The 25,163-nt window shown below is 39.8% G+C and overlaps 1 protein-coding gene across 1 annotated transcript in view; it reads left to right on the top strand.

Moving 5' to 3' along the window:
* GRID1 (glutamate ionotropic receptor delta type subunit 1) overlaps positions 1 to 25,163 on the top strand; it is a 760,849-nt gene that overhangs the window by 463,998 nt on the left and 271,688 nt on the right. Inside the window, exon 6 of the mRNA XM_081074063.1 lies at positions 23,846 to 24,016. Within this exon, the coding sequence (XP_080930189.1) occupies positions 23,846 to 24,016 (171 nt within the window). The remainder of the gene's footprint in view (positions 1 to 23,845; positions 24,017 to 25,163) is intronic.

The raw sequence follows: 25,163 nt of genomic DNA, 5'->3' as shown, positions 1-25,163 counted from the left end.
GTGCTTGCCACTTTTATGACTTTGGGCAAGTTGTTTTACTTCTTTCCTTGAGCTTTATTTTCCTCATCTGATAATAGGATTCCTCATAGCCACCTCATAGGAAAGTTGTGAAGATTAGATGAGATAACTGACCAGAAGTGACCCAGCATGGGTCTGGTTTATAGCAAGCCCTCTTAAAAAGTAGCTTCTCTTATTAACAAATATCTAAAGTCCTGTGGGAAAGTTCATCTTTGGACCTTAGTCAGGGTCACTCAGACTTAAGGAATCAATCATAGGTCAGAGCATGTCTTAAGAGGAGTGCAAGGTGGGGGGGGGGACATGGCTTGATTTATCGCCTAGATGAACCTGAATTGCAGCATTTATAACTGTGTCTTGGGCTTGCAGGGACCCTAGTTCACCCTATCTATGCCTTTCAAACTCTTATGTATCCTTTAAGACTCAGCTCAAATTACTATCTCGTCACTTTGCAACCCTATTGATTTTTTCCATGACCTTCTTCCAACACCCCAGAGAACCGAGGCTATGATTCTTCAGTGGTACTTAACTTCTTCCTCCATGTCCTGTCTCCATGTCAGGATTTATAACTCTTAACAATTGATCATGTATTCATCACACATGTACCCAACACCTCTGAGGGACTGGGGATGCTCAGGAGAATTCGACAGATACGAGGTGTGATAAAAAAATATGGTGAATGTTTAACAAAATTATTATAGTAAAAGACGTATTGCTATTAATCCCCCTCAAAATACTTTCCCTCAATTGGAACACACTTATCCCATTGTTCTTGCCACTTTCTGAAGCAGTTCGGGAAGTCCTCTTTGGTGAGTATCTTTACTTCATTCTCCATCATGACAACTCTCTGTGTCACACGTTGCTTCTGGTATACGGCAATTTCTATCAAACAAAAACACTACGGTGTGTCCTCATCCACCTTATTCACCGGATCTGGCACCCTGTGACTTCTGGTTCTCTCCCAAAGTCAAAATGACCATAAAAGGTAAACATTTTGAATCAATTCAGGACATCGAGGCAGCCATAACAATACAACTAAAGACACTTACAAAAGAGGACTTCCAGAACTGATTCAGAAAGTAGCCAGAATGATGGGATAAGTGTGTTTGAAGTGAGGGGGAGGATTTTAAGAGGGATTAATGGCAATATGTTTTTTACTGTAATAATTTTTTATTTAAGCATTCACCATATTTTTTGATCATACCCCGTATGTTCCTTTTACCCACAGAGAGCTTATGGTAGCATGGCTGAGAAACCTGTACCTGGATCACTAAACTACAGCGAGGCCAGAGTTGTAGGAGCCACTCCAGGTCCTCTGCAGTTTGCAGACAAGTTCAAACTCCCTGCAGACAAAACAGCTCAGACAGATGCCTACCCCTGCTGTGGAATCAGACTCCCTGTTTTATACATGAGTCAATTGTTCCCAACAAGTGTATTGTCATTTTGCAGAGTTTTGACAGAGAACAGTTGGGGAAGGGAGTGCTGACACTTAGGGAGTTTTAAAAATAGCTCTAATTATCACGTGCAGCAAATGTATCTGAAAACTAAAGGTTAGTGTCTCTACCTTTCTGCATTCCTAGCCATCGCTCTTCCCACAAATGGATTCTGATGGATTTCGATAAGTCGCTGCTCATGTAAGAAAGACCCCATTATCTGTGCCTTCTACCTTGTTATTACACCTCCTTTGCCAGGCTGGATAATCATCATGTACCAGATGGAGAGGAGAGATGCAGGTGTACACACACACACACACACACACTTCTGCTGCCTTCACGTGCAGCCTGGGGATAGCAGGCTCCTGATGGAGCTCCCAACGGGGGGCTCTTTCTTTCTTTATTGTTTGACAATTATTAGTAAAGTTACATAGATTTCAGATGTACAGGAGGGACCTTTCAAAGCTGGAACATGGAAGCAGAAGTGGAGGCAGGAGACAGTTCAAACCACTGGAACTTCTTGTGAAATGTCTGAAATGATTTTTTAATGGCTCATAGAAATATTGGCCTCAGCTTTGGATCTCTTTTCCACTGTCGCAAACAAGAGGATGTTAGTGCAGTGGGGCAGCCTGTCTCTTACAGCTGGTTGAAAAATCCCAAATGAATATTGTGCGGTTTCAGAAAGGGGGGTGAGGAAACCCTTCAGCTGTCAGTGAGCAGAACTAGGATGCAGTTCCTGGCAGCCCCGGAGATGGCATGCAGGCTGCTGAGGTGATGAGGGACTGAGAGCGATGCTGTCACCGTCATGCCTGGCATTCCCCTGGCCAGGTGCGGAGAGGGGCTCCTCGTGAGGAGCTGCTGAAGGGCCCATCTCGGGAGGCCGATGGGTCTGAACGGCGTCCTCCCTACCCGCAGATTGCTGCTTGTTTGCTGTGGGCATTGCAGGAACAGTGATCTGCGTGGTTGCTGTCCCTCAGAAGCAAGGGAACTCACATGTTGAGTGCCTACTGTGTGCCAGGCCTTGCTTTACATGTTTTATAGGCATTATTCAAAACAAATGAAATCTGTCTGTGACATTCCTTTTAAACTGATGGAAAGAAATTCGATCCCGGTTATAACAAGGTCATTTCCTCCTTACCCTCAGGAAGGTTGTGCAAAAGTCCCTGGGCCAAAGTCACTGTCGCCAAGGTGAATCATAGAAAGATCTCTGTAGACAGGAAGTCACAACCCACATTGGGCCTAAGCTTGGGCATGGTGATTTTTTTTTTTTTTTCGAGAGACCATATGTTTGAAGCCCAGCTTTCCTGAATGACCACCAGCCAGTCCTTTCTGATATTGCACCCTGGGACTAACGTGTATGGGGAGGGGAAAACCCACAGCTCCTCCTCTGCCCCTCTCCATCTCTGCTGGAAGCTTCCTGACTCATTGTGGCCCCCTTCATTCTCTAAGCCTCAGAAGCTTCCAGCCAACCATCATTGTCAGTTCACATATTTATTGAAAGAAAATATCTTGGGAGAAAGAAGAACACGAACTTTCTAGTGTATAAAATGTTTACCTCTGTGTAGGTGTGTTTGGGAGATATGATGGAGTAGGAGGGAGGGTAGCAGGAAAGCAGAGAAAAATTGCTCCTGTTCTTTCTGTTTCTTCAACAATAGTAGAACAAAACACAAATTAATATCCCAACGAATTAGCCTTCCAAGCCGCCTTATATATGTCATTTATTTTGCCAAATTGGGATTTTCCTGTTATATTAAGTTTTGTGTCCAACTGTTTTCAATTAATAATATATCATTAACATTTAATCATGTCAGTAAATAGTATTTGAGAGAATATTTAATGGCCTTGTAGTAGTCTGCCATTTGGAAATGTCATAATTTATGCAAATCTTTTCAATTTTCAGTTAGTTTGGTTAATGCTATTATAAATAATATTGCAGACCTTCTACCTAGATCTCTGCTATCTGATTCCTTATGATAGTAGAAATATTGTTTCTAAGTATAGGAAATCTCAAAGAGCCTGAGCTCCTTAATTAGAGTGCCTGTCTCATCCCACTCTTGTGAACATGGATAAAATTTTCATTTTTACCAATATTATAGGTGAAAAAAGGCTCCCTGTATTATTTTAATTTGTATCTCTTTGCTTATTTGCCAAGTCAAACACTTTGAACATTATTTATTGATCATGCCCGTTTCTAATTTTGTGATGTGGTTGCTCATGTTTTCTACGAAGATATATTAGTCTTTTGTTATATGGCTCTGTTTTCACAATAACCTTCTGAGAGAAGTATTAACATTAGAGTACCGACAATGAAATTGAGGCTCAGAAAACGTCTGAGGTCTCACAGCTGTATGAAGACGAGTTGGCACTGTCAGCTCACGTTGGTCTTGTTCCAAAGCCTGTGTTATCTCCACACAGTACTGTCTTTGAATCCGCCCAGCCCTGCCTAATGGGAGACAGATGGTGATTTATGTCCTTTAAGGGTCAACATTTCTGCACCAAGCCAAATAAATCTTCCAATTATTATATTGGATTAGGTCATTTTAAATTCTGAACCAAAGCTTGGTTTTGCAACTTAAAGTGACATAAAATTTTCTATTAACCTTAGTTAATTAACGGAAAAGTCATAAAACTCTCCCTAATTTTCATCCAGTAGAGGGGAATGAGCAGGGTCAAAAGGCCAATGGAAGGCCACATAAAGTGGCTTTTATGATTAGACCCCAGGCATCTGCTTGTTCAGGCCCTGATTCTGTTTTGTGGGAGTGTTCAATGGCCCTAAAGAAAGCCCCTTCAAGGAGACTTGCAGTGAGGAAACAGGCACCCTCCTTTCTCGTAGGAGAAGTACAAGCACATCCCAGTTCTCTTTCCCCAAAAGGAATATTCCTCACTAAGCATCCTTTCCTCAATTTTGATTTTTCTGGACTTTTTATATACTCCTTTGGGGTGAGAATTTTTAGAGGAAAGAAATTGATTATCAGTCATCTCCCTTGGCCAATCTGCAAGTGTACCTGGTACTTCATTATGGAATCTCCTATCATTAAAGCTTGGTACTCCAAGAGAAATTCCAAAGTGGTTCAGTTAAATATAGAATGCAGTCTCCTCCCCCAAAAGACTGGTTTCAAGAAAGGGGCTCAATTATCCATTAGGTTTTTGTACCTCAGCTCACACCACACAGCCCTGTGTGGTGTGAAAAGTAGTCGTAGAAATGAGCCACTGGGACTGGGAAGTTTGGTGACAATTTGGGGGTGAAATTATGAACAGACATCTAATAATTGGGCAAAAGCTTGGACGATAAGGTGGCAATAGGTGAAAAAGGGTGCAAAGAGACTCTGCTAATCTGTGACTACAAAGACTCTGGCTTTCCTTCTGAGCAAGGCCACTGAAACATTGTGCACTGAGCACTTATGTGATTTGAATTATACTTTAGAAGGACCACCCTGATTTCTGTGTTGAAAGTACACTGTGGGGATTGGGGTGGGAAAGAGCAGAAAAAAGAAGAGTTAAAGACTCAGGGCCTTTAATTAGAGATGATCATGGCTTAGACCAGGGGTGGTGAGATGTGCTTAGATTCTGGAGTTTTGAACGTAGGACTGACAGATATTGCTCACCAAACTGATGAACAGAGAAGGCACATTACTAGTCCCAGGGCAAGCACCTAGCAACTGTGTAAAGCAGGGGAAGGGAGATGGAGGTTTTAAGGTTTGTGTGTGAGATGACTGGTATTTCATAGGGTGCTCTGGATTTGAACCCAGGCAGTCTGTCTCTAGCGCCTATAGTCTTATTATTTTACAAACTTTTGAAGTACGAGGTTTGACAATTAAGTTCACAAACACATCCTAGAAAAAGTGCCACAGACCTCATTGCTGAATATCACTATGGTCACCTTCAAAGTACTCCCCTTGGGAAGCTATGCACCAATGGTAGCGCCTAGTTCACCCTTCAAAGCAGTTTTGGAACTCTTTTTCTGGAATGGCCATCAGAGCTGTCGTCGTATTACACTTGATGCCCTGAATGTCATCAAAATGTCTTCCTTTATCTTTAGGTAAAGAAAGAAGTCATTGGGGGCCAGATCAGGTGAGTAGGGAGGGTGTTCCAATACAATTACTTGTTTCCTGGCTAAAAACTCCCTCACAGATAGTGCTGTGTGAGCTGGTGCATTGTCGTGATGCAAGAGCTGTGAATTGGCGAAAAGTTCAGGTCGTCTAACATTTTTACGCAGCCTTTTCAGCACTTCCAAATAGTAAACTCGGTTAACTGTTTGTCCAGTTGGTACAAATTCATAATAAATAATCCCTCTGATATTAAAAAAGGTTAGCAACATTGTTGCAACAAGTTTGTGAACTTAATTATATGACCTCGTATAACTGACAGTAAAAAAACAAACTAAACCTGCACATTTTGATGAGTTACAAATTGGTGCTTTAACATATGCACTTGTGAAACTATCACCACAACCATGATAATTGGTCATATCCACAAAAGTTTCCTCATGCCCCCATGTAATCAATTTCCCCTTCCACCCAATCCCAGGCAACCTCTGATCTGTTTTCTGTCACTATATATTACTTTGCATTGTCTAGAATTTTATATCAATGCAATTAGACGGTACACACAATTTCTTTGTCTAGCTTATTTCACTCAGCATATGATTTTGAGATTCATTCATGCTATTGTGTTTATTGATGATTAATGTTTGAATGTGGTGTGAGGTAAGGGTTGAGGTTAATTTTTATTTTATCTTTGCACATGGGTATTTAATTGTTCTAGCACTACTTCTCCTTTCTCCTTTAGATCCATTGCCAAAAATCAATTGGACTTCAATGTCCGGATCTATTTCTGAATTAATTTGTTCTGTTCTATTGACTTATATGTTTGTCTTCACACCAATGCCACACTGTATAATTGTAGCTTCTTAGTTGGTCTTGAAATCAAGTGATGTAAGTTCTCCACCTTTTTCTTTTTTAAAAATTTGCTTGTACCCTTCTCGGTCCTTCCCATTGTCACAGGGTGAAGCAACTGAGGAGCCAAAGGCATAAAATTTATGGAGGCATTCTCACAACTTGGTGTAAGTGCCTCGCCCTAGTTCTGGCTTGCATTTCCACATACATTTTAGAATTAACTTGTCAATTTCTAGAAAAAGCCTGCTAGGATTTTCATTTCTGTTGTGTTGAATCTAGAGATAATATCAGGCAGAACTGAGATCTTCATAATATTTAATCTTCTGATCTATGAACAAGGTATATTTTTTCGTTTATTTATATCTTCCTTCATTATTTTTAGCAATGTTTTGCAGTGTTAAGTGTATTGGTCTTGTAAATCTCATTGCTTTTTGAATTTAAATTTGCAATTGTTTGTTGTCAGTGGGTAGAAAATACAATTAATTTTTGAATATGGACCTTATATCCCACAACCTTGCTAAACTTACTTATTAGTTCTAGTGGCTTTCTTTTGTAGATTTCCTGAGATTTTCGATACAGACAATCATGCCATCTGTGAATAAGTTATAAGTTACACTTCTTCCTTTTCGATCTGGATCTCCTTTTTTTCCTGTTTCTTGCTATATTGCACTGGCTGGCACCTCCAGTACGGTGTTGAGTAGAAGTAGTAGAAGTGCACATCTTTGCATTTTTCCTAATCTTAGGGGAAATTATTCAGCTTTTCACCATTAACTGTGATGTTAGATGCAGGTTGATCATAGGTGCCCTTAATCAGGTTTTATTCTTAGTTTGCTGAGGGTTTTTAACATAAATGGAACTTGGATTTTGTCAAATGCTTTTTATGCATCTATTGTGATAATCACACAGGCTTTTTAAATTCTATTAATATGGAGAACTGAATTGATTCATTTTCAAATGTGAAACCAACCTTACAGTCCTGGGATAAACCCTACTTGATGATGATATTTTTGTTCTTTTTTCAATTGCTGGATTTAAACTTAGCTTAAGTTTTATAGCTAAAGTATTAGCTAAGGTATTTTAAAGAAACTTTGTATTTATGCTCATGAGGCATATTAATTAGTCTGTCATTTTCTTATATTGTAAACCCTTTGTCTGGTTTTGTTATCAGGGTAGTGCTGGCCTCCTGGAATAAATTGGGGTTTGTTTCCTTCTCTTTAATTTTCTAAAATAATTTGTGAAAAATTGATATTATATATTCCTTAAACAAATGTAGAATTCACCAGCGAAGACATCTGGCCTGGAAGGGTCCCCTCCCACCATGGGAAGATTTTTCTTTTAACAAAAAATCTATTTTTTTTTTCAGTAGATATAAGAATTTTGGTTATCTATTTCTTTGTGAGTGAAGTTTTTTGTAGTTTGTGCCTTCATTCAAGGAAGTTGTCCATTTTATCTAAGTTATTTGTAATTCTGGTCTACTTGTGATAAATTGTCCACTTTCTGTTTTTCATGCTTTTAAAGATGTCATTTCAGTGACTTCTTATTTCTGTCTTATTACTGATAAGAAGTCAGCTGTCATTCTTATCTTTATCTTTTTCTGTATAACTGTCATTTTCCTCTAGTTGCTTTTAAGATCTTGTTTTTCTCTGTGTGTGCTTGGGTATGGATTTCATCAAATTTAGAAAATGCTTGATCATTATTTCTTCCAATATTTTTTTTCTATTCTTCTCTTCCTTTGTTCTCCTTCATGTACTTAAATAACATGTATATTGGGTTGCTTAAAGTTGTTCTACTGCTATTAAATGCTCTGTTGATTTTTTTCTAGTCTTTTTCCCCCCTCACTATGATTCATTTGGAGATTTTTTTGTTCCATGCTTTCAAGTTCACTTATATTTATTCTATAGTGCCTACTCTGCTGTTGATTTCATCCAGAATATTTTTTAGCTAACACACTGCATTTTTTATTTGTAGAAATTCAATTTGTGTCTTTTATTTCTCTCCCCATCAAGCACATACTTTCTTCTAACTTCTTAAAGACATGGTATGTATTGATATTTATAATACCTGTTTTAATGTCTTGTTCAACTAATTCTACCATCTCTATTACTTCTGGGCCTGCTACTATTGATTGATTTTTCTCCTCATCATAGGCTGTAATTTCCTGTTTCTTTGCATGCCTGGTAATTTTTAATTAGATGCCAGACATTGTGAATTTTACATTGTGTGCTCGGTGCTTGATTCCTTTTTATTATTTTAGATTACCTTCCTCACCCCAAGGACACAGTAATGTTACTTTGGAACATTTCGACATTTCAAGACTTGGTTTGAAGCTTTGCTAGACAAGTAAAAAACCATCTTTAGTCTGTTGCTAATTTGTCTAATGTGACTTATTATTGAAGATTGTTAAACATGATCCATTCAGGTGATCCTTTCCATGGACTCAGGTGTTTTCTCACACACATGTGCTAATTAATACTCAGATATAGACTCAAAGTGGACTTCCTACAGATTTCTGGAAGGCTTTGTGTGTGTGTGTGTGTGTGTGTGTGTGTGTGTAACTGTCTTCTCTGGCATTCCGCCTTATAAATTCTAATTGCCTTGACCTCCTCAAATCCCAAACTCTCTTTTCAACTCATAAAGACTATCAGGCTCTTTTTAGGTTTCCCCTTCCCCTGCTGCAACCTGGAAAGTTTCTCTAAGCACTAAGCTCAGGCTCACCTTATTTGTTACTTTGCCCTTGAGTTCAGGTATGCCATTTGTCCAGTGTCTGAAAACTGTTGTTTCACATGCTTGTTTGTTTTTTAGTTTTTAAAGTGAGAGATAAGTTCACTCCTATTAATCCATTATGGCCAGCATCTACACACTTAATTACCATGATATACATCCTTTATTCTTCTGAATTTATATTCTCATATCTTTATACTTGGGTCTACGCAGTAGTAGACCCACTTGGGATCGTGTTTAGATGTAGGGCTTTCTCATGTGTTAAATATAGGGCTATAAACTTCAGTACCATCTCCTCTAAGGCTATGGGCCACGCAAATTTATTTTTAAGTAATCTTTGGAAAAAATTTTTTGGGGGAATATTTCAGGATTTTAAATTATAAGTGCAATTAAAATTATAATTTTCTGTCAGCTCCTTGGGGATAAAAAGACATGAGGTATTAATGTAAAACATAAAGTCTCTTTTTCCTTGTGGTAGGGATGGTTATGCACAAATAAAAGCAGACTTAAATGTTTTCATGAGATGAACAAATAGGTATTACAAACAAAATAATTAAAGTGGTTTGTAGCAAGCAAGCAAATCCATGTGCTATTAACATTTATTTTTCTGTTTGAATATGTGCCTAGGGAGTAAGCTACAAATTGAAGCTCAACTGGCTTCTAAAATTTTAACCACAGAATGAAACACAGTGGCTTTATGTTATAGAAATAGTTACTTAAATCAGAGTTTTAAATGTTAAAATTTTTGAGGTTCACATTTTTTTGTCTGTACCATTCTGAAGAAATCCTTCCTCTTTTCCTTTCTTCTTTCTCTCTACCTCCCTCTCTTCTTCTCTTTCTTCCTTTCTCACTCCTTCCCCTTCCCACATAAGCATTTACCACACCTGTGCTTAGCACTAGGAAGATAGAATATGAGAAACATATGCCCTGCCCTTGAGGAGATGGTTTCGTTTCTAGCTCCAGTGTAGATGGAGTAATGAATTAGCACCTGCAGTTTCCTTCTGGTTATGTGCATAGAACACTGAGAATTCACCGTGCCCTCCAATCTGAGTCAGGTTTGTAGGTATAAAATAAAGGACCAGAGGATTTTACAGATTTCAGATCTGAATAAACGGACTTTCCTTATGTAGCTCTTTCCTACGTAAATTCCGTGCTGTTCTGCTGGGGGCATAGCACTAGATCAGGGGCTCCTTCTCTGCTTGTGACTGAGAGTACTATTACCTGTGGTACTCCTATTTAAACTGTGCCCTGCGTTGTTGAACTGTGAAGACTCTAGATTCGCCTTGCCTTCTAAATGGCAGACCAAGCTATTTTTTTAGCCTGTCCTATAGTTATTTTAGTGCTTTAAATATCCAGGCCCAGAACTGCAGAAGTATATATTTCAGGTCCAATTTAGATCATATTTCAGGAATATCACATCTGAAAAAGTGAGGGTAAGGCTAGTAATCGCTGAAGCACTTCTGGGAATTGCTTTGACCTACCTTAGATTTTCTGAGTCCATGAGAATTAAAGGAAACTGCATGAATAGAGGTGGGTGACATGGGGTTGTGAAAATGCAGAACCTGCAATGTTGGTGGAAATAGGAAGGTTGAAGAAGATGGAGGGAAAGTACAAAGAGGGATAGGGAAGAAAAATGAGAGTCAAAGGAGATAGTGAAAACAAGTAAGGAGAAAATGAATGTAAGACACAGGAAAGAAAGAAAAACATAGCCAAAATAATCTTTGGCTTATGGCTTTGGAGAAAGAAGAATAAACCTGGAGGTATTGTTGTGTGCCCTGATTTCAAACTACATTACAAAGGTATACTAATTAAAACAAAATGGTATCAGCCTAAAAACAGAATTGTGGGTCAGTGGAACAGAATAGAGCCCCCCCCCCCCCAATATATGGTCAACTAATTCATGACAAAGAAGTCAAGACTATACAATGGAGAAAGGATAATCTCTTCAATAAATGGTATTGGGAAATTGGACAGCTATATGCAAGAGAATAAAACTGGACAACTATCATACACCATACACAAAAAGTAACTCAAAATGGATTAAAGATTTGGATGTATGAGGTCTGACAATTAAGTTCACGAACTCATCCTAGAAAGTGTGTTACATACCTCATCACTGAATATCACTACAGTCACCTTCGAAGTACTCCCCTTGGGAAGCTATGCACTGACACCAGCACCTAGTCCATCCTTCAAAGCAATTTTGGAACTCCTTCTGGATGGCCATCAGAGCTGTTGTCGTATTACCCTTGATGCCCCGAATATCATCAAAATGTTTTCCTTTCAATATTTCCTTTATCTTTGTGTAAAGAAAGAAATCATTGGGGGCCAGATCATGTGAGTAGGGAGGGGGTGCCAATACAGTTATTTGTGTATTGGCTAAAAACTCCCTCACAGACAGTGCCGTGTGAGCTGGTGCATTGTCGTGATACAAGAGCTCCTTTAGGACCATTTTTTTTTAGTTTATATATTAGTTTCAGGTGTAAAAGACAAGGTAATACTTAGATGTTCATCATTTATATCCCTCACACTGTGAACCCTCCTCCCCCCATCCACTATCCCTCCGACCTCACACTGAGCCATCACATTATATATATAAAGTTATAGTTGGCATTCATTAATGTTTAGCTTCTGATGTACAATGCCATGATCAGGTATCCACAGTATCCCTGAGGTGGTCTCCCAAATAGGACGCATGCTTTAGGACCATTTTTGCACAAAACTTTCTCATGCCAAGATTTTCAGTTAAGATTTTCCTAACTTTTTCTCTATTGATGTTTACTGATCTGCTATGTTTCTCACAGTCAGCCAATGATTTTGAGGCACAATTCGAAGAATTTTTGCAATGTTTTCTTTACTTGTGCTTGTTACTGGCCACCCTGACCTCTCTTCATCAGTGGGATGTTCTTTCTCCTCAGAAAAAAAACATTTAATCCATTTGTACACTGCTGTTTTTTTCATGACATTAATCCCATACACTTGGACTAACATTCCCCCGATTTCACTTCCACTCTTACCAAGTTTAACAAGAAATTTAATGTTTGTTTGTTGCTCTAATTCAAGCTCAGACATTCTCACAGTGGCACACAAAACACACAACAACAATAATGAACACCACTCAACAAGACCCCGGCACACTTCGACATGAACATAGCTGTAAGACACTGATATACCCAGGTTATGAAACCTTTCCGAGTCGTTTGTACAGTGCTGCCAATGTAAGTGCATAGTGGCAAGTTCGCAAACTTAATTGTCAGACCCTTAAACTAATAAGAGAAAACATAGACAGTAAGCTACTTGATCAATCATGGTGATGATTTTTTGAATCTGATACCAAAAGCAAAAGCAACAGCAACAAAAGCAAAAATAAACAGATGGGATTACATAAAACTAAAATGTTTCAGTATAGCAAAAGAAACAATTAACAGTATTTTTGGTCAAGGTGGTAGAATAGGTAAATCCTGTGTTTGTTTCCTCTGATGACCACATCAAAATTACAAGTAAATTACAGAACAGCCATCATTGAGAATTGTCTGATTCAGCTGAACCGAAGTCCTGCAACTAAGAACATACAAGAAGCCAACTAATAGTAGGAGGGGCATAGATGTGGAATTGGCTGGGCCCACAATTAAAAATTGGGAGGGGTATCTCTGCTGCAGAGGTCCCCCACAGAGAAGTGAGGGGGTCTCAGCCCCACATCAGGCTCCCCAGCCCAGGGTTCCAGTACCACTCTTGAGGTGGCTTCTTCTGTATGTCTGTAGTTGTAGGGCTCAGTTCAGCTAGACTTCAGGTGATTCTCAATGATGGTTATTCAGTAGTTCAGTTGTAATTGATGTGGTCCTGAGGGGAGGCGAGCACAGTGTTTACCTACTCTGCTATCTTGACCAGAAATCACATACTTCATGAGTATTTAGAGAATGACTAATGAGACAGAGTATGTCCCTGGTCAGAACAAACCATTCATAATGTGCTCTCCTTCTGCTGTCCTCTGTCCTGGAAATATAACCGGCTCTAAAATTTGACAGCTTCCTCATACTTTCTCTTCCTTACCCGGATGTCCCTGTCTTCTCTGTGGAGGCTTAGCTTGCCTTGCCTTAAGCTCTCCATAGGGCTCTGAACACAGCAGACAGTCTAAAAACCCTGTTGACTTTGGTGGGAGTCATTTTTTCATCACAATTTAATTGAATCCTCTTTCTGTTGTTTCAACTTCTCTCAGGTCAGCCTTGTCTGTGAAGTTTTTTTTTTTTTTTCAATCATCTTCAGATTACTGACATCATGGATTTTAGGAGGGAAATAAACTTTATTATTTCTTCAGAGTGGTAATGATACTGGTATCACACAGATATTTGATAGATCTAGGTCTTTCTAAGGAATAAAAGGAAATGACTAATAATGAGATTACATAGCCCTATATGTGTAGAACTCTATATAAATGTTTAAAAACATTTTCCCATGACATCAGATTCAGAAATTTTACTGAAGTCTTGAAGATCAGACAAATACTTGTTTGTATGTGAATTTAATTTTGCATCTAGTTTGCCAAAATGTATATTTAGAAAAAGGAGATCCTTTGTATTTTGAAGATTTCTCCTCATTATAGAAAATTATCTTCTTTGCTACTCAAACAGACTTGGAGTGAGCCTTCTGCAATGATTCTTTCCCTGTTTTAAATTTCAAAAAAAAATTGTAAGAAACTTAAAAGATACAGAGCATGTTATGGCAAACACGTACATGTTCACCATTCAAATGTTGACATATTTGAGATCTCAATTTTTTTTTAAAAATTGATCATTTAAGCCATAATTGAAGTCTGCTCTGTACCCACTTATCAGTCCCATTAAATTCTGTATCAGTCAGTGTTTGGCTATAAGTAACAGAAAAATCTGAATCCAGTTTCCTTAAATGGTCTGCAATTTTATTATGTTACCTTAGAGAAGGCTCTGAGCCACAGATCCTGAGATTACAGGGCAGGGTGATTCAGAGGCTAAATAATATTCTCAGGACTCCTCTCTGTGTGTTGTGTGCAGCGTGCTGGGCATGCCCTCAAATGGAATCTCCCCATCATTCAAATTTCCAGAGGCAGCCATCAGTTTCCCGCCCCCCCATACCTCTGAGTCTATTTCTGTTTTGTTTGTTCGTTTATTCTGTTGTTTAGATTCCATATACGAGAAGTTGAATAATATTGAATGTCAACTATAATTAAATATGCCAGGGGTGCCAAAAATGTATACACATTTTAAGAAAGGAAAAACTGTATGTTACATTAAGAAATGTAACACTCAATATATTCCAATAACAAAAGAAGAATACAAGTCACATTTGACTTCTGCAATTACAAGAGGTGCTCAAACCGGTTACCATCAGTGTCCAGATACTTCTGATTATGGCGAACTACTGCTTGAGCAGCATTGACCAAAGTGTTCACTTGTATCACTGTGCATGCTGTTCCTTCCCTAAGTACAGCCAGTGTGGCCGGTTTTCTATGGTACACCACATCCTTTAAGGCTCCCATAGGGAGAAATCAAGGGATGTTAAGTCAGGAGAACGTGGGGGAAACTCAACTGCACCTCTTTGTCCTATCCATTGTCCTGGCAAATTCTCATCGAGGTAAGTTCTTACATCTTGTTGGAAGTGCTAATGACAACCGTGCTTCCGCCATTTTCTTTGACTTTTCTGCCTGTCGCATGGTGATGCTAGCATTTAATTGATTAACGCCATCTTTTGAACAAACATCATACTACACATTGCTACCATAATTCAATTCAACTTTGAAAAGTAGTGCAAGATAACATCTCTTAAAATGTGTATACATTTTTTTGGCTCCCCCAGTGTATATAGACTCACAGGAGGTGGAGTACAGCATAGGGGACATAGTCCATGGAATTGTCCATGGAATTAACAGCATATATGATGTCATAGGGGTGGTACATTGGGGGAGGAGGGTTATCACTTAGTGAGGGGTGTAAATGTCTAACTAGTACATTGTTTTGTACACCTGAAATAAAACAAAACAAAACAAAACCCCCAGAGGTAGAAAAACCTATGTTCTTCTTTTTAGGATTGAGCAAACCTTCTCAGAACTCCCCAAGGAGAACCCCTTCACACCTCAACAACCAGAAATAAAGTCATCTACCCCTTCCTAAAACTGCCTAAAGTAGTAGGACCACTCAGGCTCGCTCAGACCAAGCAATGTACCTCTGGTTTGGAGTATCAGGGTCTCCTCCCACCACCTTGAGTCCCATGGTAGAGGGAAGGGCACCTGTTCATACTAGAGTTATGCCAACACAGAAGAAGAGGGACATGACTGTGAGATAGGCAGAGAAGCTATTTGTTATCCCCCTCTATTTCCCCAGTGGCCCTCCCACTCTCCTGAAGTTGGTGAGTCTTGCTAAATGTAAGTTTGTATTATGCTATTACATATATGTCTACTATAAATGTACCTTACTTGATATTTTATTCTGTAACTTGCTCTTTTCTGTTTTCCTTAACTCTGTTAACTATATTTGTATAGGCAATAATGTAATACTGTGATTTATTCAGTCAGTTTTATAGTTGCATAGTAGTTCATCATACAAATTCTACTACTTCTTTGATTCTATTTTTGTTACTATTACATCAGAGACCTGAGTGGAAGTGAGGAAGAAACAGCTGAGTCTGATGGATCCTGAAACTCCTATGTCTCCAAGTTGTCCTGTGGATGTTGTTATCACTGTTTTTACTTTTCCCATAGTTAGCAACAAGGAGGACTTTAACAATCGTTACTAGCTTCCATACCAGTTGTTTATCACCTTTTTTGAGTCAAAGGTTTCTTTGAAAATCCAATACAGACTATGGAATTTCTCCATAGGAAAATGCATACTTGTATATTTTACTATTTGGGGGGTTGGGTTGGCAGGGGTAATAGTGAGTCCCCTCGAAGCCAGCCAGGAACCTTTGCTGAAGATGCATGTTGCCTCTGAACGGAGACAATCAGATCACTTTCTGGTACTTACTGTGCTCTCTAAGGACAATTTTGCTTTAAATTAGTGAATAGTGAATTATGTGCTTCCTGGGAGGTTGTGAGGATGGTGTTTCTTTAGAATTCATCTAACTTTTCTTTAGTCTTAACTTTTTCTAAGTGAACTAGAGATTTTTAGAGGTTTTCTAATAATTTATTTGAGAAAAATATTGTCTAAGCTTCAATGTACATTCTTAGTACCAAATTAGAGGCAGTGAGTATTTTTATTATTCAATGCATGAAGCAAGTGTCACAATTTATTGTTTTTATAGAAATCTTTCTTTAAGTGTGTAACAAGGCACAGAAGTGTCTTTCCCTCCCCCTGATGACTAGGAAAAAGAATGTGATGTTAACTGGGAACTCCATCCTGTTCTCTTCTTTGCTTGTTTTAGTTGTTACAATATTTTTGTTATTAAACAATATCCGTCCCCTGAAAAAGGAGCTGGTTCCAGCAGTACTTTGCTATCACTCTATTCCACTTTCATCAATCAGTATGAACTCTGGATCCTACATATTACCTCTTTAAAGATGATCCATTTGCCACCGTCCTCGTCCAACTCTACAACATCTGTCACAGAGATGATCTCTTAAATGAGCAGTATTGATGTGAGAAGATTTATGGGTAAGCTAACAGGGAAATTCAGGGTGGATAACACAATCAAGTGGAACCTGCCGAATATTTACCTTCTTGCATCCACAATAATGAGATGATTCAAGAATACAATTGGGATTTGACCAAATGGAGAAGGTTGCCCTTACCTCTCTTGGGCTCTTCAGAAATAGCCCTCCTTCTAATATTAATGACAATGAACCTGGCAGTCAATAATGCAAATATAAATTTTAGCACTACAACTGTGGTTTAGTCAGTCACACAGCCAAGACGTATGAGAAGTTTGGGAGATGGGTGTGTGTCCAAGTAAAAAGGCAGGGTCATATGCTAAAGAATGAAAATTTTATATGCAATGTGTAGTAATATATAGAAGTATAATTACCCTGAATGACACTCTCAAAAAGAAAAAGACCTTAAAAAGCTTGATATGATGTATTTAAAAATATTTTTAAATAGATCACTGAGCAGTCAACAGTAATGTTCAGAGAGAAAACACAGGTCACCTTCAAAGGAATGCCAGTTAGAATGATTCCCAATAACTGGAGGTAACGGGCTGAATAATTGTCCCCAAGGATATCCAGGGCCTAATCCCTAGAAGCTGTATTACCTTATACAGTAGAAGATATTTTGCAGAAGTGGTTAAGTTAATGATCTTGAGATGGGAAAATATCTTGGATTATCTTGGTCAGCCTTAAATGTAATCTCAAGTGTCCTTTAAAAAGGGAGGCAAAAGGAGATTTAGGCATAGAAGAAGAGAAGCCACAAAGGAAGAGATTGGAGTGATGTGGCTACAACACAAGAGATGCTGGCAGCCACCAGAAACTGCAAGAGGCAAGGAGCAGAGTCTCCCTTAGAGCCTCTAGAAGGAGTGAGTCCTCCGTGTGATAATTTGTTGTTACAACCATAGGAAACTGATGCACTGGACAAAATTGAAAGCCAGAAGACAGTGTCCTATTATCTTCCATGTGCTAAGAGAAAATAGTAGTCAACTTAGAATTTGACCTTTCAAGAATGAAATCAAAAGAAAGGTATTTTCTGGCAAACAAAAACTAAGTTTATTACCAACAAACCCACATTAAAGCAAATTATAGATGATGATTCCCCTACTTCAGGAGTAGGGGAATGATTACAAATGTAAGGTTTGATGTCCAGAAAAGAATGTCTAACAAATATATTAATAGATATTGGTTCAATAGACAAACAGTAACTATATAAAACAATGAAATTATGTATAATAGGAGGGCATAAAGAATTAAGATACTGGACATTGTTGTCACATTAGTTGGGATTGTACTGATTAGAGATAAACATTGAAGAAGAAAGTAAAAAACTGTTTAACTTCACACTTTGTTAAATATTTATATTAAAATATCTAAGATAACCAATGAAAGAATGATATAGAGAATATAACTTTCCAAAGAGAGTAAAATAATGAAAATAGGAAAAATATATTCCAAGGTGAAGCAAAAGAGAAAGAAGAAAAAAGAAATGGTAAAATATGTAATGTAAATAATATGACAGAAATCAATCCAAATATGTAAGTAATCATAGTCCAATATAAATAGATTGAGGTTTCTACTAAGAAGTTAAAGATGGATATAAAAAAGTCCAGTATATTTTGTTGACAGAAGTCCCAACTAAAATCTGAGACAAAAAAAGAGTGACAGCAAAGAGATGGAAAAAGTTAGAGCAAGATTTACACACCAAAATACAACTAGTGCAGCTGTATTAATACCAGACACAATAGACGATGGGGCAAGACGCGGTACTAGAAATTAAGAGGATATATAAATAATGATAAAATATTTAGTTCAGCAAGTAGTTATAATTCTAAACCTGTATGTAACTAACAAAAACCTCAATATGTGTTTTTTATATTTTTGAAAATATGGGTTGAATCCAAAAAGAAATAGACAAATTCTGACATAATGGACCTAACAATAGACCACTGAATACACAACAACTGGGCAGTGAATGTATATGAAACATTCATGCAAACTGACCACATGATAGGCTCCAAAGAAAAGCTAGATACATTTTAAAGGATTAGCATGACCCAATCCACATTCTCAGGTCACAAGGCATTTATGTTAGGAATCATTGGGAAGATTACTAACAAAAATACCCTCAAGGTTGAAAAGTTTTGAAAAATCCATAGTAAATTACTCATGGGTCAGTTATAAACCAAAATGGAGTTTTAAAAGAATGGTACAGTTAATACATATGATAACTTGTGGGACACAGCTAAAGCAGTGCTGGGTGTAGCTTTATTATCTTAAATTGTTTGTTAGAAAAAAAAACAAGAGATGTAAGATTCATCAGCTGTGCTTCATACCTAAAATGTTGGGAAAATAATCACTAAATAAATCAAAAGAAAGTATAAAAATAAAGATAAGAGTAGAAATTAATGAGGTAGAAAACCAACACAAAAAGAGTATCAAGCCAAAACTTATTTTAAAAAAGGATTTATAAAATAGAAAAACTTCTAGCATCTAAGTAAGAGGACACAAATAAGTACTATTAGAAATAGATGAGGGCACATATCTTTAGGTGCAGTAGAGAGAGTAAAAGAAGTAGAGCATCCTGAGAACAAGTTATGCCACTCAACTAGAAAGTTTGGACAACATGGCTGAATTTTTAGAAAAAACAAATGACTTAAGACAAAGAAGGAAAAGCAAACAAAATCTCTATAAAAATAAAGAAATTTAATTAATAATAACAATAATTCTACAAAGAAAGCACCAGGTTAGATGAGTTTATAGGTTAGTTTTATAGAACATACTAGAAACTGGAAAAGATGTTTATAGCATGTGACAAAAACTTAGTATCCAGTTTTAAAAAGCAAAACAAAAGTTCACGTTAGTATGCAAGAGACCCAATCTGATGGAAATTGAACAAAAGACACAAACACAGGAAAGGAAACATAAATGATTCATAAATATATGAAAGATATTTGACCCTATTAAGAATTAGGAAAGTGGAAATTAAAATCCAATGATGTACCAATTCATACTCACCAGATTGACAAACATTAGCAAGTTGTACAATATCAGGTGCAGATAAGAACTCAGAGCAACAGGAACTCTCTTCACACATGGTTATAAATCGGTACAATCACTTGGGAAATTTGGTATTACCTAGGAAACTTGAACATGTTCATGCTGTCCTATCAAGGAATTCTATTCTAGGTGTGTACCCTAGAGAAATTCTTATACAAGTGCACCAAGACGCATGCACGAGAAAAATATACATGGAAGCTTTGTTTATAATAGCAATCAAGTGAAAGCATTCAAATGGTAATGGGCAATAGAGTAAATAAATGCTGGCCTAGTCATACAATGCGATTGTGTGCAGCTGTGACAATGAATACACTAGAACGGCACCCATCGCCATGAATAGGTCACAGAATTTTAGTGTTTAATCAGTGTGTTTTAAATGCTGGCAAGTGTTGGAACTATCTGGAGAGCTAATGGAGAACACAGAGGCTTTGCTTGTTGAAGTGGGGCAGGGCTGGACCTCTGAGATTTTATCACTTCTCAGGTAATCCTGACACAGCTGAGCCACTGAGTCAAAACAACGGCAGGGGGCATGCAGACCATTTAGCTTACACAAAGCTAAACAACAGGTTACTTGGTTACATACTTAGTCGTAGTGTGGGAAAGGCAGGCTCTCAGTGAAGACCAAGTGTAAGCATTGGGGGAGGAGGTGTCTGACCAGGATGCAGGTTATATTTTATTTCTTAGCTTGATAGCAGGCACACTGAAATCATGTTATTACTCATACTTAATGTATGTGATATTTGTGAGTTAAATATATTTTACAATATGAACTGTGAAAAATAATAAAAAGATTTGTTTTGAGCGTATGCACTCCAGTGAGCATGTGGGTTGACATGTGACTGTTGTCCGCTCAGCTGCCTTGCCGACCTTAGTGAGGTCAGTGGACGTCACACAGTATATACTCATAGTCTTGCTTCTGCTCGTCAACAGCACTATCTGGAAGGAATGCTCCCTGGGACAAAGGGCAAGTTCGTTTTCTAAATGGGTTGTGTAAATTGGCTGCTTGGATTGCCCTCTGCACCCTTAGAAACCCAGAGGTTGGGCCCCCTCAGCAGTCCAGGGACTGACGTGGTGTGCAGCCTGGAGGCAATGCCTGACAGGAGAGCAGCGAGTGAGCAGACCCCTGCCTGCACCCCTGTGACACTGAAGGGACCCAGTGGGACCAACAGAACCGGAGAGGGCCTGGCGTGGAGCTGTTGGAACTGACTGATGACACTGGTTTGGAATTCTCCAAAGCACGGCACACACCTCTGGGAGAAGAAGTGACCCTTTATATGCCCTTTCCCTCTCCCAAAGGATCCGGGGGCCTTGCTTCTGTGGATTCTTAGGTTCTGATTGCAGCTATCTCTGTACTGGACACTAAGTGTAGGCCCAGAGTCGTGGGGAGGCAGGTGGGTAGCAGTGCATTGGCAGACAGAATATGTGCTTTGCCCCAGAGTGAATAGATGAGAACTGAGCCATGGGAGACAGGAAGGTCTCCAGAGATCCAGCAGATCCTGACTGCGGGAAGGCATGTGGCAGCTAATGAGTCAGGAGAACTGTGCCAAGTGCTCAAGGAGTCCTGGGTAGGCAGAATGAAAAGGAACAGTCTGGAGACCAGGACAGCATGGGTTAGGGCCTGAGCACGCTGGTTATATCATGGCTGCCCTGGCTCACTCACCTCAGGTGCTGCCGCAGGTTGCCAGGGAAGTGATGGTTACACTTACGGAGAGGTGCTGTGTGCCCTGTAAGTCAGGCTCCCTACAGATTTTCAGGGTCCTGTTCGGGGTCCAGTGGGGAGTGCTCAGTGCCACTGACTCTCGCTCTAGGAAGCTGAAGACTCGCAGGTTTAATAAAAGAGCTTCTATGGTGGCCTCTGCCATCAAGAGTGAGAAAAGCAAAGTTATGTGGCATCCATTTCCTTTCCAAGGTGTGCTGGCTCTGAGTAACCCCTTGTGGGTAATTCAAATTGTGTTTTCATGACCTCATGTGTTTTCCTAGCTAAAATAAAGTTCCCTCCCCAGACCCTGTATATCCGTTCTCCAAGTAAAGCTACGTAACTACTCTACTCATTGCTCTTACAGTCCTATTTAGTATGAGGTCAGAATGTGACTTTCTCATCCTGCTGTCCTATGCTTGGGCCTGGGCCTGCCTTAGCAGGGCAGCTAGGAACAGACCAGAGCATGAGGCCCAGGCTGGATTCTCTTCTCTGCTCTGGTTCTTAGAATCCAGCTGGGTTCTGGGCCCATCCCACCTATTTTCCCACCTTTGATTGTCAGTTGGTCCCCACCCAACAAGATCATTTCCTCTTAAACAGACTTTTGTCTGAAATACAAAGGTCAGTGGTTTAAACCCAGATTCAATATGTAATAACATTTTAATTCTTTTGTGATTACTATAATTCAGCATACTTGGGAACTATGGATCATTCCAAAATGATGCAAATCTTTCTTGTTTTCTCCCAGATCGAGTATGTGGTTTCAACTGACCATCTTTGAGCTCATACCACATTCTTTTAAGACAGTTCCTGAAATACGGTGTTTACCATTTTACCCTTAAACTTGTTATGTTCTTGTTTAACTGACGGTAAAACACATGCTCACTAATTTCTAACCTCACTAGCTCCATTTATACCATCTGATTCTCTCAAAGCTAGACTGTGTCACCTGCAAGAAGGAAGATCGGAGACCTATTTGAAATCATGGTTATTCATCGTTAAAATCTTGACTTGCTGCTAGCCACCAATTTGGTCACTTCTTAGAGACAGGTAGTGAACCAGAGCTTTTCTTCACCTGACTCTCCCACAACTTGGTTTATGAGACCTTCCATTTTCCGTAATTCTTGAGTTGTTCCCAGCCGTAGAGCAGTTTTGTGCCTCTGGAATCCTTTCTCCATACAGCTGCCAGAAGTTTTTAAAAATGGATATCTGAATGTGGCTTGTTGGTGCCTAAAACCTTTCCAGGGCTTCCCATCTCCCTTAGTGTGGGTGTTTTAGCCGGCTTTACTGACACCCCCCCCACCCCCCCTTCAGCTCCCGCAGCTGGTCCAGGACACAGCTCCAGGTCTGCTTTGGGCCTCCTCTCCTTTTTGCCCGTGGCTCTGCCGCTCCCCAGGCCGGGGAAGCCTGCGGTGTTTCACCAGTCCTGCGGCCTCCACCCAGAACTGGGTGCCGGCAGCCTGCTCCTCCACCTTCAGCAGCCACACCACGACCTCAGCTTGGCACAGCCACCTCCCCCGCCCCCACACACAAGTACTTTGCTTAACAAGTTCATCCTTGAGGTTCAGCTTCCGTGCTAATTCCTCAAAGAAGCCTTGTCCTGGAGAGAGCTCCGTGTGGCTGGCTCCCTTGGCTATTTCTGTGTTTGAGAGTGCTCATTTTACATGGGATAATAATAGGATCTACCTCACAGAATTCCTAAGGGTGGTGTGAGCACCAAATGAGGTAATGTATATAAAGCGCTTAGCACACGCTCTAACATGGAAAGCACAATGGGTTTCCTTTGCCTCTATATTTTCTTATTACATCATCAGCATGTTTCATCTTGTGATGACCTTGAGCTTCACTGGATGGGATTAGTCCTGACTCATTCAGGGCTGTGTCCCCAGTGCTTAGCACAGAACAAACCACAGAGATGTTATGTAGATTTTGTGCCATGAAGGAATGAATGGATATATTTTCAAAATTTGTATGCAAATCTTTTTAAAACATGAATCTAATTATTAAAGAATTAGAGGAAATTCATTGTATTTTGGTCAATTATGTCAAAGTAAACCTGTTTTCCTTGCCTAAGTCAGATCAATGACTCCCAGTAGAAAATTTAGCCTTTCCTTCCAGCTAATGCTTACCATGACTTCTGACAGCTCCGGTTCTTAAGAGATGATCACGTGGAAGCCAGTACATTGGGGGTTTAGCTGCAGACATCCTTTTCTGGCCTCAGGGAAGATGTTGAATAATCCTGTTTGCATTTTAGAGTTAGCAAGTGATATTTGTAAACAAGCAACTAATGAACTGTGTGACCTAGGCCCAATCCCTTAACCCCTTTGGCATCTGCTGTGCAGGCTGTCGGCTCCTGATAGGCGTTTTGCAGAGAAAGTTCCTGAGTCAATGGTAAGCGTGTGTGTGATTATCTTCCCAGGAAATTAGCGACCCCGAGATTCTGGATCTGGTCCACAGTGCCCTGGGCAGGATGACCGTGGTCCGACAGATCTTCCCCTCTGCAAAGGACAACCAGAAATGTATGAGGAACAACCACCGCATCTCCTCCCTGCTCTGCGACCCCCAGGAAGGCTACCTCCAGATGCTACAGGTCAGTGCCTGCCGCCCAGCTCACTCCAGCAGTGAGTCTCACCCAGGCCCATGGCTGGCCCACCACTATAATCACCAGAATTCTGTCATTTGCTGACATTGAAACCAGTCAACGGGGCAGTGCCTCTGAAGAACATTAGCACGCAGTTATGGCCACTGTCAGCAGACACGTCTTGTTAGCTCAATGGGTGCCTCTGTATTTAAAAGTGACATGCTTAAAGAGTAAGAAGATTCCTGTCTCTGAGGCTTCTGTGACGACTATTTTGTTGGGGATGGGATCAACAGCCAGGGAGCCAGGGAGAGGATGCAGCCCCCTGTGGGGGGGTCATCATTTAAATCTATTTTAGGTTCTTCCCTGTAGGAAGTCAGTGGTATGGACATGGCTCTTGGGAAGCAACTAGGGACTGTCCCCGCTCATCTGCTGAATTTTGAGGCTTAGATCAGCCAGAACTGCTGGAGACCCAGCTGAGCAGAGAGAGGCAAGAGGGCAGGATCATCACTTGCCCACCTGTTTCAGTCCTTCCAGGAGGAGAGGTACAGAGTGTTTATGGTCTGTCTTTCCACCATTCCCTCGGCAGACGTGCAGCCTGGGAGTAGGATGTGGAGCTATGCAGTGGTTGTGAGAGGTGGTTTTCTTTTGGATGTTTGGGTGTGACAATGAAGCACTGTATAAACTGTCCACTGGCAGCCTAGAATCTGCTTCTCCATTAAGAATATCATGCATGAGAAAACTTTCTTTTGATACTTAGTGGGAGCCACATAACAAGGAAATTTCTCCGAATTGGGTTTGTGAAAATGGCCCAGAAGTTTGTGCATATGACAGGCTTGCCATTCTGCATTTGAGCCTAGTTATTCCTTTATACCCACCCAGGCATGAGGAGTGGAAATCGGGTTTTCAGGACAGAGATAGGCTGTATCTGTCACCTGAGTATCAGTCCCACCCCTGATTTTTTGCTGGAGTAATTCCCATTCTCCATGTCCACTGCTCCAGGGAGCCATCAAAATGTTTGGGTCTTTCTAAGGTGGTGAAGGGTTGGCCAAGAGAGTGAACCAAAGGCCTCTGCAGGACCCGTGGACTCGAGAACCCTAAGCATATGGGCCAGGAAGAGAGGCAGGAGCTTGAGGCAAGATTTTTATATTTTTGGATG

This window comes from Rhinolophus hipposideros, assembly GCF_964194185.1.
Source record: "Rhinolophus hipposideros genome assembly, chromosome: 15".
NCBI classification, from domain to species: Eukaryota; Metazoa; Chordata; class Mammalia; order Chiroptera; family Rhinolophidae; genus Rhinolophus; species Rhinolophus hipposideros.
The sequence above is the reverse complement of the archived record's forward strand: the minus strand, read 5'-3'. Positions and strand labels throughout refer to the sequence as shown.